At 42.1% G+C, this 21,510-nt stretch overlaps 1 protein-coding gene across 1 annotated transcript in view; it reads left to right on the plus strand.

Annotated features, from left to right (window-relative positions):
* The window catches only part of LOC143138346 (carbonic anhydrase-related protein 10-like), a 130,485-nt gene that overhangs the window by 89,550 nt on the left and 19,425 nt on the right, over window positions 1–21,510 (plus strand). The window contains exon 6 of the mRNA XM_076298842.1: window positions 15,589–15,661. Coding sequence (XP_076154957.1) covers window positions 15,589–15,661 — 73 coding nt within the window. The remainder of the gene's footprint in view (window positions 1–15,588; window positions 15,662–21,510) is intronic.

The following is a 21,510-nucleotide window of genomic DNA, read 5'->3' on the forward strand; positions in this document are numbered from 1 at the left end:
TTATTATTATTATTATTTTTATTATTATTTTTCCCGTCTCCGTTTTGTCAGCTCTAGCGCCTAGGCCCTTTGAGACAGAGACACCGTTCCAACTTTAAAACGTCCGGTCAGTACCGGTGTAAGTTGGTCGCGAAGATGACGTCAGGTGGGCGTGTCGTTCTTCCGCCATATTGGATTGAACAGAAAGCTAAACTAAATTTTCACAGGTCACAAATTTGGTCCGAACGCCACGAAACTTGACGTACATTATCCTTGGACCAAGCCTCACAAATGTTAGCGGAAGGATTTTTGATTTTCGAAAGCGATTGCCCGTCACAGCCAAACGAAATCGGCGGCGAAGCTCCGAAACAGGAAGTCGTCCATATCTCAGGAACACTGTCACATATCGATACCAAATTTTGTATATTAACTGGGGACTCCAATGTGAGAGTGCATAAGCTAAAAAAAAAAAAGAAATATTCCAAAAGTTTCCATCATTTGGCAAACCACCCACAGGTATTTGGTAACTCACACCATTCACCTTCTATCACAATGCCTTCCATGTATGCACAATGTCTCTGGGCAGCCACAATGTCTCCAGGCAACCTTGCCCAATCATGAAATCCTTGCTCTGCCATGGGATAGTATGGACTTACGAACTGAAATAGCAAGGAGAACAGTAGCTATATATAGCTTACATAATAGAGTTGTTTTCACATTGACGGTATTCAAATTACATTTTTCATTATTGTTACATATCATGATGGGAGAGTATTATTAAAAATGTTACAAGTATGCAAATGCATATGTTTACGGGCATTTAGGTTTTACTGTGTTGTTTTGTTGTAAAGACATGCAAGGCATTCTGGGCCATGTAATGAACAGTGGTCGGCAGCACTCCATAGGCTACGTATTAATATGAATAGGTGTTTCTGTAAACCTAGGGACAATAAACAGCTATCTCTGTTACAAAAACGAGCTGGTAATCGCTCATTGAAGAGGGAACTATGATAAAAAGATTGTTTTTCTAAAAGCATGGAGTTGACGAAAGAATAAGCAAGCAATGTCACTTTAATGTTAAATAGCCTAACGCTAGGTTGGCAACGTTGTATTACATTTCACTGAATACGTGTGAGCTTCACAAGTAAGGAAGGTGCAAATATTATGTAATTTATCATGGGAAACCTCCATTATTTTTATTGTTTTCACATGTAATGCATCCTATGTAGTCGTGTGTTTTTATTTGAAATTGTAATATGTAATTACTAAACTACTTCGGTGCCTCAGGCCCTTTGTATAAACAATTGAAGTCACCCTTAATGTGTATTGCATGTATCAGAGCTAATTCATCCTGGGCCAAATTATGTCGATATGGGCCCGTACAGTGCACTCGCACCTAGGCCCACCATTGGTTTGTTACGCCACTGCGTAATGCCATGGTGGTTTGATATGAGATGCTTGCACTCGTAACTTCGTCACATGCAAATTTTAGGACTGTTATTATTTATTACTAACAGTAATTCACGAAGCACTTTAGCCCTAAAAGTAGTACCTACTTCTGTTACAGTTTAAGGGAACTTGCATTGTAAGCATAACTAAGGGATGCAATAACACCACCAACAACCAAAACTAGGCTACTCATTGTCAACATGTACATGAAATGTAAATTTTCAAATTAAAATGTTGTCTTTGCAAACGTAGGCATAGGCGTATGGTGACAGATTAATTTAATAATGCTGCTGTGTGAATCACGGTAAGCGTGAATGAAGTGGCCACTTCTTAATGGGACCCACTGTATGGAAGTGGGCTAAGTAAAATAGAGATGTTTTAAATAAGATAAGGTTAATCAGAATTCTACGATATGCCCGCTTGACAACGGCAGAGATAGAACTGGCCTTTGGCCATAGCAACCATCCATTTAGAACGACTGGCCTTCATAGCAACCAAAGATCTGAGCTGTGTTGCAATGTGAGGCAAAGTATAGAAAGGTGATGAAACATACAGAGACAGGTCAAGAAATATAGTGCAGTGTAGACAGTAGTATACAGTTGATTTACAGACGGTGGTTTAGATTAATATGAAGTATTCCTTTATTCTGAGATAGGCTACATAGGCTCTCAAAACAACCCCAGGCTCACAAAACAATCCCAAACAGACATAAGGTCTTTATAGTGGCAAATCTATATAGATTATTTGTCAAATAAACCAGTAAAACATAATTTGTGGGATGGAATATATAACATTCACACTCATAGCTCATATTTTTTTTAAATAAATCAGTGAAAAAGTATCCTGACAAACAAGCAGCTTTTTAATGCCTTGGTCATATTTCATAATTTCAATTCCTCTGTAAGTTACCTGATAGCCCAGTTTGAGAGGCGCAAGACGCGTGACATTATTTATTTTTTGCAGCCAATCACTGCTGTCATTTTATTTTATTGATTTGATCTCAGTCATAGAAGCTAAATTCGAAGGCAGGCCAAAGGTAAAATCCAACAAATCGCATTCAACCCGCAAGCCAATAGTTGAATAGCCCTCTCCTAGAGCTTTTGAGATATTGCCACTGCTCCAACATTGAAAGGCACTGTTACAATGCCTGGATCAAGCCAGGTTCAGCATAGCGTATGCCACTGTCCGCTCACGTTACTGACCGGACCAGGGCAAGCACACTTTCGCAGTTCCCGCCGGAAATGCAGTCTAGTTTTATTTTACAAGTCTACACAATATTCAATGCACAATACACAATATTCTCGCGATCGACTCAAACTCAGTGTGCGATCGACAGGTCGACCGCGATCGACTGGTTGGGCACCCATGCTATAAATGATAGGCCATAGTCTAGAACAGGCATGAAAACGGACTCAATAATCATTTTCCGACAGGATAGGGGGAGGGAAGATTTGTGTCGATGGAGAAACCCAATCTTTTGTCTCAGCTGCTTTGCAAGGCAGTCAATGTGAAAAGAGAAATTAAGTTTCTCATCTATCCAGATGTCCAGGTATTTGTACACAGGAACCTGTTCGATGTTACTACCACTTAAGGTTTTCACATGGAGAATGCTGGGGTCTATACCTTTTCCTCTGGAGAAAAGCATGAATTTAGTTTTGTTGGGATTCAAGACTAGTTTCAGGCTAAAAAGAGACTCTTGCAAGGCATTAAAAGCCAGTTGCAGGCTATCAATTGCTAAATTGATAGTATCTGCTGTACAATACAAGATTGTATCATCGGCATAAAGATGGACATTACAGTTGTTAAGAGAAGAGGATATGTCATTAATGAAGATAGTAAATAGGACAGGCCCTAAAACAGAGCCTTGAGGAACACCTTTTGTAAGAGGCAAGAAGTCAGACTTAGTGATTCCTGTTTTTACACATTGAAACCTGTTGCTAAGATGGCTCCAGAACCAATTACGAGCATTAGAGTCAAAACCAATATCTATTAGTTTTTGCAAGAGTAAGACATGATCAACGGTATCAAAAGCTTTCGTCAGATCTACAAAAAGAGCAGCACAGTGTTTCTTTCTGTCTAAAGCAGATATTATATAATTTAAGACCAGGGTTGCAGCGGTGATTGTGCTGTGTTGAGCTCTAAAACCAGACTGGTGGGGAACTAAAACAGAGTGCCCTGTAAGAAACGCCTTTAATTGATTATTTGCCAATGATTCTAAGATTTTTGACAGACAGGGTAGTTTGGAGATAGGACGATAGTTGTTCAAGTCATTTTTATCCCCGCCTTTATGTAGGGGAGTTACATGAGCCATCTTCCAAACTTGGGGGAAAGTAGCAGAAGAAATAGCGAGATTAAAAATAAAAGTTAGTTTTTCTGCAATAACAGGGGCAGATACCTTTAAAAGAAATGGGTCCAGGTTGTCTTCACCAGTGGAACACCTATAATTCATGGCATTAAGTGCTCTAAGGACTTCAGCAACAGTAATGGGTAATAAGGAGAACTGGGCAGTAGAGTCTAAGGAGTCGATATTGAGAGAGAGGGCATCATCAGAGCTGGGATGAAGATTAAAAGGCCCAGATAAATTCTCATTAAAAATGAGCCCAGCTACTGAAAAGTGCTTGTTAAAGGCTGAGCAAATATCAATAGGGTCAACAAGAGTACAGGTATCAGAGATCACAGAGGTGGGAATAGAGATTGTACAACCATTTAAAGACTTGAATGATTTCCAGAAAAGCTTAGGATTTGAGGAGGAACTGGAGAGCATACTAAGATGGTAATTAGATTTAGCTTGTCTCACCATAGCTGAGAATTTATTTCTAATTTGCCTAAAATATGTCCAGTCAGAAGCTGCATTAGTGCGCCTTGCATGTGCCCAAGCTTTATTCCTGGCAATAAGCAAGGTAGATAGTTCTGATGTAAACCAAGGGTTTGATCTGTTCTTTACCCTAAACTTTTTAAGAGGGGCATGAGTATTGTCAATATAGTTCAAAGTAGTTATAAAACAATCCAGAGCTAGGTCAACATCCATGAACTCAGTTATGCAATTGATATTGCTATTATACAGGCCATTTATAAAAGCCTGTTCATTGAAGTGTCTCAGGGACCTTTTAATGACAAACTGAGATGGTGCTTTTTTGAGATGAGTATCTCTGATGCAAACAATGGGGCAGTGATCACTGACCCCTGGGTCAAAGACCCCAGTTGCAGTAATTTTATCAGGTCTATTAGAGAAAATTAAGTCTATAGTAGTTGACTTGGAGGGGTTTAGGAGGTTAGGTCTTGTAGGTTCAGAAATGAGTTGGTTGGGTGAGATTAAGGCTAGTGGCGACCTCTTTCAAGTGACCTGAGGCAGCGGAGGACCAGTCAATATTAAAATCCCCTAAAATAATAGTTTCACTTTCAGCATAGGAGGATATTAGGTGACTTGATAGTGGCTGAGGGTGGTCTATAAACCCCTATAATAACCAAGGCATTGTTATTCTGCCCATAAAAGACTTTTAGAGCAATAAACTCAAAGCTATTTTTCACTGAGACACTGAGATCTGTCACTATTGGTAACCCTGCCTCATAATAAATGTAAACCCCAATACATTATTATTGGGCTTTACATTTACACACACATATATATATATATATATTGAATATTCATGTCATTGTTATCCTATGTAGGCTACTACATTATTATTAGGCTACCATCAAGGACATCAATGAATTTATACAGGAAATGAACATTTGCCAGGAACATGTTTATGCAAAGAAAGAGCTTTATTAAAACAAACACAACTATATACAAAGCAAGGATCTGCCCACACATGGGTAGAGGATGATCCAAAAACTACAACTCAGTGAACTGTCCGTTTGCCTCCTCGGGGTTGTAGGTAACTGGCGGCATTCTTTCTGAGACAGGTCCGTTGTGCAGACGCCTATTGTGCGGCGGACTTCCAGAGTTCCACCTCATCATCTGCTAGCACACTCGGTCTCGATTCCAGCAGCTGTAAAAACAATTAATAAAGACAATCAGTACTGTGCGATGCACTGCGTATGGACACAACACATCTATCAATGCACCTGAAAAATAGTCACCAAATAAAGTCTTACCCTCTTTCTTCTCGCTCAACTCCCGCACAGTTGTTCGACTCCAGAGCAGCCAACTTGTTTGGGAACCCATGCTCTATGGACAGCAACCTGGAGTTTACCGAATTTTGCAGTTGAGTGAACCACTCATTCATATCGGCAGTATGTCGATTAAGCTGACGAGACAGTCCACTGATAGCAATTAGCAGTTTCTTCTCGTTAGTCTGCGGACTGGCTGAAAGTTGTTGATCGTGTCCAAGAGGAGTTGAAGGCGAGTTGAACGCGAGACGTCGTCCAGCCATTGATCACGAAGCAGCAAAAACCAAACACAGGAGCTGGAGATAAAGTTCTGAGTACAGTAACACAAACATGTCTGTTTATATGCTCGTCTTGCAAGTACTGCTGTATGGGTCATGCCCATGACCTCACACGTGATTGGACGAGGAGTCGAAGGCTTGTCGGGCTCCACCAATCAGGTCATTGTTATACGGAAGGACTTGCAAGACCAGCTCGCGTCTATGAAACAAGAACGGTGTGCCCACCTATGAAGCTGTCAGTTTCCTAAGACTGAAGAAAAGACCTCGGCGCTTCTGTGAACAATGCAACACTGACCTCTCATACACAGTATTATGACCACAAAAAGCGCTATTTCAAAAATGGAGTTTGGGAGAAAAAACCTAAAAGGACTAGGTCAGATAACGTACAGAGCCTGTTGCTATCCAGTCATGACCCAACCGGCGGGAGTTATGTTCAACTGTGATCTCTGCAGACCCCTCAATCTGATACTAATGTTGTTTGCATGGAATGCACATTTTACCTTTGTGGTCAAGGCTGATATCCCCTACCCTGGAAATCCAGAGTTCTCGCGAGAGCACAATTTAAATTGTGCCCGCAAGATACTCTGGCCACGAGCAATGATCCAAATTTCTTCTACCTCTCGAGCGAGAGGGACCAATCAAATCGGTGTAGGCGGGACAAAGGCGAGCTGCACTGATGACGACGGTGCTGCGACGTCAGGAATCATCTAGAAAACATTGCAAGATAGCTACCGATGAACACCAGTTGTTTGAAACGGCTTTGGCCGCTACAATAAAGGATTTAGATTTGGCTTTTCAACTAAAAGAGGAGCAGAAAATCGCCCTCAAATCGTTCCTTTGCAAGAACTGGATACGTCACACCGTGAATTGTTGTGATTGGTCGTAGCGTTATCCAACTGCGTGCAGTGAGAGTTTCAAATGCATGCTTGGTGCTGCCCCTCGAATTGGGCCATTTTCATTACTCGTGGCCAGACCCTTAAAGGAGAATTCCGGTGTGATATTGACCTAAAGTGTGTTGAAACATGATACTGAGTGTGAACGTATGTCTCATAGCCCATCTCGGCTTGTCCCCTGCACTCCAAAATCTGGCGCTAGTTAGCCGATGCTAACAATGGTGGTGCTCCGGCATCGGCCTAGCCATGCAAATAAATCACTGTTTTACACCATTTACGAGGCTCAATGTATCTCCACACTTCATTGGTAGACTTCCAAGGGCCCTGACATTTAAAACGAGACATTGAGAACTTTGAAAAAGCACTGGTAGTTTACTTACAAGACGATTTATACAGACAGGTCCTTCACGAAGTTTAGCGTTTGCAGCCATCTTGAATTTAGTCACGATAAGTCGAGCGACGAGTAAGAATGAACAGGTATGATAAGGGATCAGATTCCAAAAATAATTCTGTGGAAATGCATGGATTCCAGTTTCTTCCAGTAGCAGCAACTGGAATCCATGCATTTCCACTGAATTATTTTTGGAATCTAAACTTCGTGAAGGACCTGTCTCGTTTTAAATGTCAGGGCCCTCGGAAGTCTACCAATGAAGTGTGGAGATACATTGAGCCTTGTAAATGGTGTAAAACAGTGATTTATTTGCATGGCTAGGCCGATGCCGGAGCACCACCATTGTTAGCATCGGCTAACTAGCGCCAGATTTTGGAGTGCAGGGGACAAGCCGAGATGGGCTATGAGACATACGTTCACACTCGGTATCATGTTTCAACACACTTTAGGTCAATATCACACCGGAATTCTCCTTTAATCTGAAAGATTCCAGGGTCTGGTTTACCAGGCTAGATATCCCCACCCTTTCAACTGTATATTACATCTTGCTTGTGTCTGTTGAGGGGTCCACGACCCCTGGCACCCTTGACAGGGACAACAAGGACGCGGTGCGCCCCCCCCCCCCACACACACACACACACACACATAGACATAATTTCTACTGCCTTCATTGTATTCTTACTGTTTTCATTCTTTTTACTCCTTTATGTTTTTATTTTTTATCCTTATATGTTAAGTGAATGTTGTACTTGCGAGCAAAGATTAACCGGAGTCAAATTCCTTGTTTGTGTACGCAAACCTGGCCAATAAAGCTGATTCTGATTCTGATTAAAACTAATTTTTGAAATAAATTATTTTGTGTATCTTTTTTACATAACATTTGCCATTGCTAATGGCATTCACAGTAATCTAGCATACTTTCATTAAATAAATCAATTCAAGCTAAAATGTAAGAGTCTATAATTAGGCTATACTGAGCCTGATCTATTTGTACCAGAGATTTTCTTACCTTTTTGAAAAATGTCACCTGGGGTAAAACTCCCCCTGCATCCCTGATTTGCATTTGTATAGCTCACAGCATTTTCATTTACATGTTAACGCCTCCCCTAGAATTAGGAGGACGGGGGTTATGGGGGGACCACTGGCAAGCAAGGCCCACGTCAATTTCTGACAATTCATGGCAGTTTTCGGCATTGCCTGCAAATTGCCATGAACAGCCATTAACCTGAACTTCCACGACAATCTACACTGCCGCATACTGACGAAAATCACACTTTTCATGCAGTGAAATGTAAGTTGTTGGTGTATATATTTGGAAGCCTAGGTAATGTCCACAGACTAGTAGTCAGGGGTTTGCAGATTGCTGGTCTCTCTAAGCCAAGAGCAAAGCCTCTAGCCAAATTCTGTTCAATTTCTGTGATAATTGGCAGTTGCCACATATGGAGAAGGCGATGTTTTTTGTACCCATGAACTGAGACCAGAGGCATAGGCTACTGGGTTTACAATGCTGGTATCTAAGATTCTTTGTGTTCAATGAAATCTATTGTAAAATGTGAACACAAATAAAGGAATTAAAATGCGTGTGTGCATGCGTGTTACCATCGATCTTGGGTAGACCTATGAGTTAGGTAGAGGGAGGTAGAGGGTCCCTACAGACCAGGGGGTCAGGATTTGAAGGGTTAGCTTCAGCCAGTTAGCATGGCATTTGGCCGCCGACATTTTTGAAAACATGGTGTTACATGGTTGCAACTTCCGGCACCAGTTTGCACATGCTGATTGGTAGATGACAGCTCATGCACGAGTTTAGTGTTGGGCACAAGAGTCCTCGCGCGTCCATGTTGGTTTGGATTTCTGGAAGACGACAAATAAAACAACTACTTGGATTAAGCTACTGATATTTGACTTAATGCCTACATGGTTTAGTCTGTATTATACCGGACTTTGTCGTTAATAAAAGAAAAATGTAAATGTTGTCATATTAGGCTATTATTTGCCTTATGTGTGGGTTGACAAGGTAACTGACTATGACCATACATTTTAGCAGATGCAATGACCTATATCCAATTATTAGCCTACTCATTGCGTTGTGCATGAAAACTATTTTAAAACGCGCAGGCTTTAGTTCCTACCTGTAGTCCATGACAACGCAACATCTGGATGTAACCTATGTCTCCCCAAGTGATTTAAAACTAAACAAATGTCAATGACTTATTTAGTTTGCTTTGACATGATTAGCCTATGCATTTGATTTAAATGGCCAGGCTGCCAGTCGAGGCAAAAGCCAAATATTCAACAACTGTTGCAGACTCTTTGCCTGCTCGAACCTATACCCAAGGGATGTGCGCTTCTACCGGTAAGTCCAACTTGCGTTGGCTTCATTTTGTCTGCCTGCAAATGTAGCCTTACTAGCCTAGGTTTAACCGGGTTTAACAAGCTGCAAATGCACACTGGGTGCAGCAAATATTTCAGCTATCCACAAGTTTCTTACATCCCATATGTCTACTTAATTTTAGTAATTTTCGTTGGCTAGCCTATTGCGTAATACAACTTGTCCAAATATAGCATTTAGGGTTCATTATTTGTGTAGTCTAAAGTGACTCAATATTGATTTGCATTGTTTATTATCACATATGAACATCACATTAAATAACCAAGGACTTCAGAGACAGGGCAAACTTCTACCACCATTCCCAAGATGTTATCCCAACCAATGAAATAAATTTGCGCTTATAACGAGGTGAAGCGCATTCCCGAACAACTTCTTTTCCTCTGAGGGAATGTCCAATCTTCATCAACAACATACCGTTGTACCTTACATTGTCTCCGTCTGTAACGTGGAATCTAATAGGCTAATTCTAGCTGGTGCCGGAAACGAACACCCATGAAACGCCATTTTTGTAAAGATGGCTGCGGTCAATTTCAAACTTTTTTGGCTGAAGTAGCGAGCCAAGCATGGTCCATTGAAATGAATGGGGGCGGGACTTAGTCACTCTCTCCAGTTATATATAATACCTCCATGCTACAGACAAACCGAAGTGTCCCCAACTCTGCAAGTGCTGCTTCAGTTCAAATTGAACATAAATGCCAAATATGGAACCTACTACTGGTCTCTAAGGTAAAATGGTTCCTCCTGGTTCCTCCGCCGATCTCAAACTCTCCCGAGTGTGCATGCATGTTGGAGTGGCTGTAGACTCATCCAGTCAATGGTTTGCCCATCTAATACTGACCAGTTTTATTTGGTTTGCAAGTAAAAAAAGACCTTCCGCTACTTTGCTGCTGGTGCCCTCCAATTCCCAACGTCCGTAAGACCGAGCGTGCTGTCTGGGTTACTGCAGCAGTTTTGTAGTCTGAATTCTTGCTTTTAGCAGAGGGATAGCAACAGAAAGATTAGCCCAATGTGGAAATGTTCCTGTATTTTGTGTGAGAAACCTGGGAAATCTCCCTTATTTTCAAAGCTCAATGTTGACAGCTTTAATTCTTTGAAAACAATCAGTAATTTGCATCATTCATGAGTCAGGGGTCTTCAGGAGTTTTTTGAAGATAAAGAGGGACACCCCTGCTCTGTTAGGAACTGGTAGCATGTTCCACCAACGGGGAACAGCAGATGAGTAAGTACTAACACAACATTGGAAAAAGAGTTTAAGGAAAAGAAGGGATAGAAAATAATAAGTTCATGTCACGCTGTATGATCTTGCGATGATTCTTGGGTTTGCTTTTGCACAGGCCCGCTGGGACCTCTATGTGGACAGTGCTTACAGGTGGCTTGATGAGGATGAGATGAGGCGAAATGAAAGAGTAAAGAGAAGTGCGAAAAGAGTCATGTTGGAGGGAGATAGATGGGATGATTGGAAAGTGAAGAAATGAAAGTTAAGTAAAGACGAAGTAGAAGTTCACTAGTTCGCCCATTGGATTGCTTAGACTGAGTGCAGAGAATAGAAAGTTTGGCTTGGTAGCTGGCCATGGTCCTGGGATGCCAATAGCGGAGATCACAGTGATGTCCGCTAACACCCCCTATGGATGAGGGGTACTTTAGAGCTTAGAGCTGATAGTGAAATGGAGGAGCAGGGGAGTAGGTGGGAGGCTTAGCAACTCCAGCATGACGTTAAGGGCTGTAAGTAGGGTTTTATTTTGTTTAGAAAACATATTTTCACTAGTTCACCCATTTGATTGCTTAGACTGAGTGCAGAAAATAGCAAGTTTGGCTTGGTAGCTGGCCATGGTCCTACCAGAGGGAAAACATACTGGAATTGGAAACCTGGTGAACTAGTCTGATATCTAGTATTCGACTGTAGATTAGTAGGCATCCAAGGACCAATGACCAAGCTAGGATTCCCATTGCTAGGGATTCGTTTGTGGTCATGACTAGAAGTGAAGGCTGAATAGTGCATATCTGCCGAACTGAGACCGGTGGGAAATTCGAACCATCTGTGGTGGAGACTGAGCTGGATGGGGAGGACTGTGTAATGATATGAGATGTAGTGCGTAGGCAAGAGTGACCATCTTCTCTGTTGACCAGATTGGTGGCAGTATAACAGGAGACTGAGAATGTAGAATTGCAATGGCTGCAGCGAGGTAAGGGAATGCATTACCGCCGTAATAATAGAAGTAGAAAGAAAGAAGGAAATGTTATGGTAAGTATGTTTTAGACCAGTGGTCGCCAACCCGTCGATCGCGATCGACCTGTAGATCTTTAGGACCTGCCCAGTAGATCCCGAGAATAACAGGAAAAATAAAAACAGTCACCAAATTCCTGCATGGTCGCCAATGTTTACAGGGCCTAAAAATCAGCGCGGGATTGCGGGTATAGCGCATGATTTATTCAAAACCCGCAACTCTAGCCATCATAATGCGAGAAATTCCTGCACATATTTTACAGCGCTGTCTGATAACCTTAATCTAATAATGGAGCGGCGTGAATACGGGACCGGAAGGACCAACGTCTGACTTGAACCGAACATGCAGACACACACACGCGCACAGCACCACTTTGCAGGTACGCTCTCTCTCTCGCAACAGGACTTGTCACCGCTGAAGTCAAATTATGCTAGGTGCTTCTATATCAACTGCTAACTGACAGAAAAAGAAAACGAGTGTTTAGCGATCAGGAACTGTCAGGAATTTGTTCTCCATTTGAAGAATGCAATCGATTATGTACGTGCACAGACAGCTACAGACACAGAGCGCATTGTAGACCTTGGCCACATTACTTACGGTTACTTTCACTTCCTAGAGTGCGCATTCATTACGTGAAAGATGCTTCATACCAAAACAGCGATCAAACATTATCAAATGTATCATGACGTGTTGTCACAAACACATAAATAAAGACTATAAGTGTTATCTCATTGATGCCTGTAGCCTATAAGGGGGTGGAGGATGTGATAGCCTATTTTTGACCTGATACATTTGCCTAAATAAAAGGCCTTAAATTGGAAGTATTTTAGCTTTGATTCTCTTTTGACGCTTCACGGTAGATCTTGTCTTTGTTCAGGGCGAGGTCAGGGATCTTGGGCTCAAAAAGGTTGGTGACCACTGTTCTAGACACTGGAATAAAATGACAGGAAGGTGATTAAGAAGAGTGGAGAGGCTCAATTAAGCGTAATTCAGTCAACGTTACTGATTGGTCAATATGCTCTGTTTGATAAGTACCTTTAGGCTACTATGATCCATCGCTTGTAGATAGGGACACGTGGATACAGATCTACGCTGGATTAACCTCACTCTGCCACATTTCCTCACTACATCTCAATGGCCAAAGTGAGCCTGGAACAGACCCTGTTGCTAAGATAAATGCCTACAGATTTGTGCAAGCAGGGGTGGACATTTTGAGCAGTGGCCGAGATTGTATTGTGCTTGCTGCTGGGCTCATCTAAATATAGCTATGATTTACGGAGCACCGTGATCAAGTGGGACACAAGCACATGGGAGTGGCATCTGCGTTGCGCTTGCTTGGCACAGTGGCGGCCATTCATGGGTTGCACGAGCCATGAGAACGATAGGTGTCAGGGCTTAGTGGAGCTGTTGCAGCATTTCTCAGCTCAGCGGAGACGTTGTTGCAAGGGTCCCGGGGCTCAGCGGAGCTGTTGCTGCATGGATCTTGGGGCTCAGGGGAGCTGTTGTTGCGTGGGTCATATAACATACGACATTATACATGATAGGCAGATAAGGCATGAATAGGCATGAAATGATGAGTAGGTAGACGGAATAAAATGGCATGAAATACGTGAGTAGACAGATGGAATAAATGTTGTTGCATGGCACTGATGGGTGCCTAAGCTGAGGAGGAAAGAGAGGGAGCAGTTGCCGCCAAACAACTGGAAGGGGGCAGCCTGGGAGGGAAGTCCTGGCTGGGGGGGGTTAGATGGAGGAATAGAAGAGGGGGGAGGAGGGAGTAGCGACACGGTCGCTACCGGAGCCTTCTGAGACCTGGATGGAGTTGCTGTGGCCTGCGTATGGGTAGGCAGAAGGAACAGAGCGCTGTTTTGTAGCACCGCTAGGTGCTGCAAATCTGATGACACGGACAGGAGGGTAGGAAAGAGGGGGAGGAGGGAGGGAGCAGCAGAGGGAGCATATACGAAGACCGTCTGGAGGGGGGCAGCCTGAGACTGTGTCCCGGCTGGGGGTGATGGAAGGGGAAAGGAAAGAGGTGAAGGTAGGAGTAGCGACGCAGTCGCTACCGCAACTGACTTTGATCTGCCGCGACCCTGGACTGAGGGCTGAAAACGCTGCGTGCGCATTTTTGTGTAGGCTGCGGCCTTAGCACCTGCAGCCATGGAGGCTAATGGAGCTGGGTAGCTTTTCGCATGGTGTCTGTCATAGCAGCGGCACCGTTTAAATGTATGGCCTGAACATGGAAATACTAGTTGCTTTGTATCAGTTCATAAGAGTAGGCTAAATATCCAACAATTGCTAGTGTCAGCTAATGAGAATGTGAATAGGCAAAAAAGTAAATGTTAGTTCCCCCGATACCAACACAGATTACGGATTGAGTGAGCTTCTGAAGACTGGCCTCCATCGGATACAAATCTTGTGACGCTTGGCGTGGCGAGCCATGTTAGAATTTAGAGCATTTTGAATTACCTGGATAATCTGCAACGTGAAACCGTTGGCGTGGAGCAGCATGATGTTAGGCTATGGTGTGTAGCTATAACATAAATCGACAGATGGAGAAGCATACCCTTGCTCTGTGCGGTGCATAGAACTGTAGACTTGTACAGAACACATGGTACGACAGGTCCACATTCGTGCGCGACACACGACAATACCAACACAGTGTTTCCCATACATTGACTAATCTGTGGCGGGGCGCCACAAAATCAAAATCGGCCGCCACAGAATATTCTATGTTTAATTTAATTTAATTTAATTTAATTTAAATATAAGATCAAATCCTTGCATTGCCGTTGAGCTGCGCTTTTTACGCACGCAGCCTTTCCTTACCCCGCCCCGCTCTCTGTCGTAGCCTGCTGCCTCTCTTCTGCATGTGCATTTAACAAAATATTCACGATTGTTGAAGGATTGTTGTTGCCACATAAAAGCATTGCATAGAAGACATCTGGCTAAATTGCTATTAAATCCGCTTAGCATCGTGACCATGCTGCGCAAATTTGTTCAAAACTGCTGCATTGAAGTTAACTCTGCTAAGGTCTTATCACAACATAGTAGGCTACATTGAAGATACTAAACTTATTATGCAATCAAGCAGTATCTCAAAGCTAACGTTAGAATACTGTTTGGATGTAGAATTTAGCATGCTTAGCCTACTTACAGCTGCTTGTCAATTTCGTTGATTTTATTGACTCTGACACTGAATGTTCGCAAAATCCCGATGTAAATGGAAAAGTGTTTTCCAAAATGTATACAAACAAAATGCAAACCCTTGCAATCAAGAAATACCAAGAAGTTCCAGCAAATTCTTCAGTCATTCCTCTTTGTTGCTGTGGCAGTTTATGATCAGATCAGCAACCAAATGCTCTTGATGCGGGTACCCACAAATACCAACAAATTCAGTGACACACACACATATACATAAAAACACTCACACACCATTACCCCCCCCCCACACACACACACACACACACACACACAGACTGACAAGCGAACCCACACAGAAGCACACATATACACAAAAACAAACACACACTATGCACACACTCATTTACATACACAAAAGTAGGGGATGGAGTAGGAGACACCTTCTAAGCATTGTTAATATTTTCATGTTTTAAGGTTTGTGCATTGGTCAGGTAAAAAAGTAGCCTACATAATAGTAGTATTAGGCTAACAACATTCATGCCTAACAACAGCCTAGCTTATACAGCCCATATAAGCCTAACAACAACTTTATACAACCCTAAAGTTACCTTTAGTTTTGTTCCAAGTGAACGTAAAAAAGAGTATTTCTTGTCTTCAGGGTATAAAATTATATTAACATAGTTTATTAATAGATCAGACATACACAACTGTTTCTTTTCTTTCATTCCAGATTGCTGAAACTTCTAATTCATTTTTGAACCGCATGCTGAACAGAGACACCATCACAAGAATTACATATAAAAGTAAGTACCTCAGAACCTTTCATTATCTTTAAAGAATATATTTTTTTTTTTCAAAATAAAAGAAAGTCAGCTCTGGTATGTTAATTTGCCAGCTCTGGAGTAAGGCTAAATCAATATCAATATAGTGGCAAGCGGGTGAACACTTTAAAAAATGAAAACTTACAGGGCTCATTTAGGGCTCATTTTTTCACATAGGACACTCAGGGCCATATGTACTAACGCTTTTGCGCCCACTTCAGGCATATTTTTTTTGCAACGTGTGCGTAAAAACCCGGCAAGGTATGTACAAACAGGCCGCACTGGGGTAAAAAGCGCAGACTGCCTCTCACGGGAGCTGAGAATGGCAATTTGCGCTTTTCCGTGTCATGCATAGTATTCATACGCGTGTCAGGGGAGAGTGGGAGTTTCGTGTAAAACGATGGGAGGAAAAGTGTAAAATGCGCCTAATTAGGTATTCCCCTGTATGTATGAAAACTGCCCATGAAAGCGCACGTCTGTTTTGCGGTAAAATATTTCCGTAAAAGCAGGTGTTAATCCAAATTGCGGTTAAATGCGTCAATAAGAGGAACTTTCAAGGACAACAGAATCGCTATTCAGAGCACCAGTTTTGTAGCCTCGTGAGACCATCCTGATCTCGCGAGCTTCAGATTTTCACTCGCAGATCAGTCTGGCATCTCTCCGATAGAGAAAATTTGGAGCAGTTCGCCAAACGAACGTCCAATCAGCGTTGGTTTTGAGGCGGGTTTAGGTGTGACGCAACGAGAAGCTACTGTTCAATCTAAACAACATGGCGACTTCCACGGATGAGATGAGCATAGCTATCGCTGAAGTTTTATCCGAATATTCGAGTATTCCTGGGGAAGCTAGGAGTCTCTGCAATGTAGCTGGGAGGAATGAAGGACACAGACATCCTCCACGGCCAATTCTAGTTAGTGTTTGATAGCCCTGAATCTTAGTTACTTAACAAGAAGGAATATGCTTTCTTCAGACGTGTAGCCTACCATGAAAACTTGGTGGGGATTGTCGTTGATAAGGTTCATGTCACATACAAATCAATGTCAAAGTCAAAGTCTGCTTTATTGTCAATTTCTTCACATGTCAAGACATACAAAGAGATCGAAATTACGTTTCCCACTATCCCACGGTGGAGACAAGACATATTTTACCAATTAGGTCCACAGACAAACATAACATTCAAGTAAACAATATAAAAAGTAAAAATAAGAAGGCACATACAATGAAGAAATAAGCAGCAAAATTTGGGTTGAAATTGTGCAATTGTGCATACAGTAGACAGTCAATATAATAGTGCAAAAGTCAGGCCAATAAATGGCTGAGGTAGTTCTGTTTGACCTAAGTATGCAAGTGGCATAGTGGTGCAAGTTATGTAAGAGCAGCAGAAGTGTGTTTAGAAGTGTTTTCAGGACAACAGGACAACAACAACAAATTGCAAAGTGTGCAAGTGTACAAGTGGAGTAGTGCAAGGCAGCCATTGTGGGTCCAAAGTCCAGGATGTTATGTAGATGAGGGTGGAGGGGGGAGAGGGGGGAGAGAGTTCAGGCAGCATCCTAAAAGCCTGGTGTATGAAGCTGTTGGTGAGTCTGGTGGTGCGGGAGCGCAGGCTTCTGTACCTCTTCCCAGAGGGCAGTAGATCAAACAAATTGTGAGCGGGGTGACTTGCATCACTCAAAATTGTGGTCGCCTTTCGGGTGAGGTGGGAGGTGTAAATGTCCTTCAGGGAGGGGAGTGAAGCACCAATAATCCTTCCAGCTGTGTTCACTATGCGCTGCAGGGCTTTCCTGTTGTATTCAGTGCAGCTTCCGCCCCACACAGCGATACAGCTGGAGAGGATGCTCTCAATGGTGCCTCGGTAAATGGTACGTTTAAAAACGTTAACGTTAGCTACTTACCTAACTTGTATGTTAAAATATGGCATTAGAAGAACGCTTCGTTGATCTTATTAGTTGATTTGAACCCATCTATCACCAACATAGGTGGTGATAGACAGATGGTTTATCCAATGAGCTAACCAATATTTTCGCCCCTTCCCAAACGTTCTCCAATGGAAAGTTCCCAGATGGATATGCGGAGCAAATACAAAGCAATCCATCTGGCGGAGTCAGGTTACCAGTTTTGCGTCTTTGTACTATTATATATCAAAAGCAACCTTAACTTTCGTTGGCCTTTCGAATGTCTTACTTTCACGTCAGCCACTTAAACTTTCCTACTTGCTAGATTTGACCAATCTTCCATAGCCTACGTACACAAGTAGTTTGAGTAGAACTACTGCTTTTCATTATCTCCCTGCTTGTTATCATGTATTGTATTATTCCACCTCAAGTACCCTAGCAACAGCCTAGAAACCATGGAAAATACCCTAGCAACAGCCTAGCAACCACTTCCACAGTTACAACTTAGCAACCAATATAGCAAGCAATGATATGAACCTAGCAACCAGCATGTCAACCACAACAACTAGCCTAGCAACCACCTCAAGTACTCTGGCAACAACCAATCAACCACTTCCACAATGAAAACCTAGCAACCAACAAAGCAACCAACATGATTACCCTAGCAACCAGCCTAGCAACCACTTGAGTTACTATAGCAAACACCACAACTAACCTAGCAACACCCTAGCAACCATCTTAATTACTCTAGCAACCACCACTATAATGTCAACCTAACAACCACTATAGCAACTAGAGATGTCCGATAATATCGGCCCACCGATATTATCGGCCCGATATTAGCATAAAAATGTAATATCTGTTAATATCGTTATCGGATTATTTTTGCCTTAAACCCGATAAAATAATGCTTGCGTTACACCCAAATAGTGCCTATGCGCTCCTGAAGCGTTTACCGGCGCACAGATGATGACCTCATCAAGCTGCGTCTTGAAGCATACAAACAAGCGTGGATGGCTGCAGTAACAAACTTGCTCGCTCTGTTTCAACATTATGTCTGTGGTTTGGAATTGGCCATGGCCGTCGTAGCCCCTTGAGTTGGCCGTGACGCCCCTTTGAAAATCAGAGGTTTACAGGCCACGGTGGCCTTGCCCCCTTCTTTAAATATTCTGCTTTGCGTCCTACTAATAGCGATATAGCCTATGGCCAAATTACGCAGTGGAGAAAGTGACAGCGCAAGAAAGTGCGTCCAAATTAACCCATGCTTCTCAGTTGAACTACTCGCGAAGTAGCCTACTCATCACACAGACATCACAAGTATCACATGAAAGAGCTTTTTCTCAGCTTTTAAACGATGTTAGCCGCTAATTGCTGTGGTGAACGGTTCGCGAGAAAAGTAAATAATATCATTCAATCATATATTCTACTGAAGGTTTTGCGTCCATCTCCCTACCCATTCATCTCGGTGGAATACTTCAGATCCCTTCGTTTAACATATGACAAACCATATATCAGAATAAACAGCAGACCTTACCGAACAGAAAGGTGTAAATCAGTCCCCTGTACAGTTAGCCGTTCCAGACTAATCCCGTTTTGAATTTGCAGTAAATTTCAACATACATGGATGTCTCCAAACTTGGGATTTAAGTTTTACACTGTGTTTAAATGGTTCCACATTATTTCATAACGGGCCAAATACAAAACAAATATTACAAATGTCGCCTAGATATCGGTAAATCAGAGGACAGCTGACTGTAAGAGTTTGTGAACGTAGCCTTAATGATCACAAAATGCTAAGCATGCATCTAGGCTATTTGAGTTTCTTAAAGCTGAGCTGTGCTTAAATTGTTCAATACATGATTTCATAACAGGCCAAATATAAAATAAATGTTAAATATAGCCTAGATATCTGAAAATATTAGATGATCAGATGATTTACAGTTATATGTAATATGTCATGTTTTATGTTTTTGTATACAGTGATGCAGGTCTACTGCAGTGAATACAACTTTGATCATTTTTATAGCCTACTACTGTATAGTTAACTTTGGCCTTGGTGCCCTGACATGTGGCCTTTGTGCCCCCCACCAAATATGCCCAACTGAAGGCCAAGTGGCCTTGCCCCTAAAATGGTGAAATTCCAAGCCTGATTGTGGGTATGGCCGTTATGTACTTCACCTCAAGCCTGAAGTATTTTTTGTAGCTCAAACAAATGTTTTCAAAATTGTGCAGTATAGTTGCTTGCCACATTGTAATTGACTCATATTTGTGCATTCATTCAATTAAGGTGATTGAGTTTTAGTTAAAGAAACAGTTCATGAAGCATCCTACAAATGCAGGCTCATTTAACACAGAAAAAGGGTAGCCTGTCATACACTATGCCTGTTATTTTAGTTGGCTTTACATTCTGCTATGTTGCACATAGTTGTTCAGGTACAATGTTTTATCATTTGTGAAGAAGTCAAATTTGCCCTATTTGTTGTGGGCATTGTCAAGATTATCTCAGGGAGAGTGTAATCCAAACTGTTGTTTGAGACACTTAAAAAAAATAAAATAAACATGGCACTTTTTCCCTAAATTAAGTTGAAGTATTTTTCTTATTTTGCACAGACAATGTTAACATTTGGAAAGCCTTGTTGCATTCAAGAATGCATCCAGTGGGGCCTCACAATAACATTAAGCATGTTGTGTTAATTCCACAACAGGAGATATGTGATGTTACCTAAATTAGTTTTGAGGAAAAATAACCCACATATCGACATCGGTATCGGCTGATATCGAAATCGAAATTTGAGAGTTGGACAATATCGGCATATCGGATATCGGCAAAAAAGCCAATATCGGACATCCCTAATAGCAACCAACATGATTACCCTAGCAACCACCATATGTACCCTAGCAACCATCTTAATTACCCTAGCAACAATGTAGCAACCACTAACGTGCCAATGCCAACCTAGCAACTGTCATAGAAACCAACATGATTACCCTAGCAACCAGTATAGCAACCACCATATGTACCCTAGCACCACCCTAGCAACCATCTTAATTACCCTAGCAACAACCTAGCAACCACCACTATAATGTCAACCTTGCACCTACCATAGCAACCAACATCAACACAGAAATAGAGAGGAGAAATCGTGTGACGTGCCTGCATCAGTGATAAAGTCAGCAAGGCTGGGGAACATGACGTAGTTCCCTCGACTGATGCGGCCATGCTAGAGGTCAAGTTTTTGTGTGAAGGCCACCACTCTGTCTTCGAGGAGCAAAATATGAGTTTCGCAGCCTTGAAAAGATAGGTTTAGGCCATTCAAGCCGTCAAATATATTGACCAAATAGGACAGAGACACAAGCCATATAGTGTCATCAGAGCTAGTGAGCGGAGCTGAGTGGTGCGAATATCCCGCTCCTCGCTCAGGTGGTCTGTTCACTCAGCCACTCCTCCGCTCTAATTTGCACCAGGTCACTCTGCTCAATTTTGCTCCCCACTCCACTTAAAATCCTCCCGCTCCAGTAAAATCGCCCCAGGCTCGCTCCAATTAAAAGAGGGAGAAATAATCTACAAGCCGAATTGTCACCTTAAACAGAAAACTTAAATCCTAAAGAACTAACAGCAACAGCAATATATTTCACTCATAGAACATTTATTGTAAAACATAGACTTGCAACAAACGAACAACGTTTTTCTTTGCTCTGCGTGTTCCCGTCATGTTTCCGCGAAATGTGTCTTCTTAGATTGCAAAATGAATCTTTACTCACTGAAACAGTCGCCACATGGTTGTTCTTGCTCTACATTGTTAGTATCTACTGTAAATCCTGAAATTATTTTATTTACTTAGGCTGCGCAAAGCTCTTGTATTCGAGGCAGGCCTTTATTTCTTACGTTTTATTGTGAGATTTTCGGTTTGGTTTGGGATTTAATTTACTTTTGGACTG

The sequence above is a fragment of the Alosa pseudoharengus genome, unplaced genomic scaffold (assembly GCF_046254945.1).
Source record: "Alosa pseudoharengus isolate Yale_2024_CS ecotype anadromous, Long Island Sound unplaced genomic scaffold, YU_APseudo_1.1 YU_APseudo_1.1_scf_21, whole genome shotgun sequence".
Taxonomy (NCBI): Eukaryota; Metazoa; Chordata; class Actinopteri; order Clupeiformes; family Clupeidae; genus Alosa; species Alosa pseudoharengus.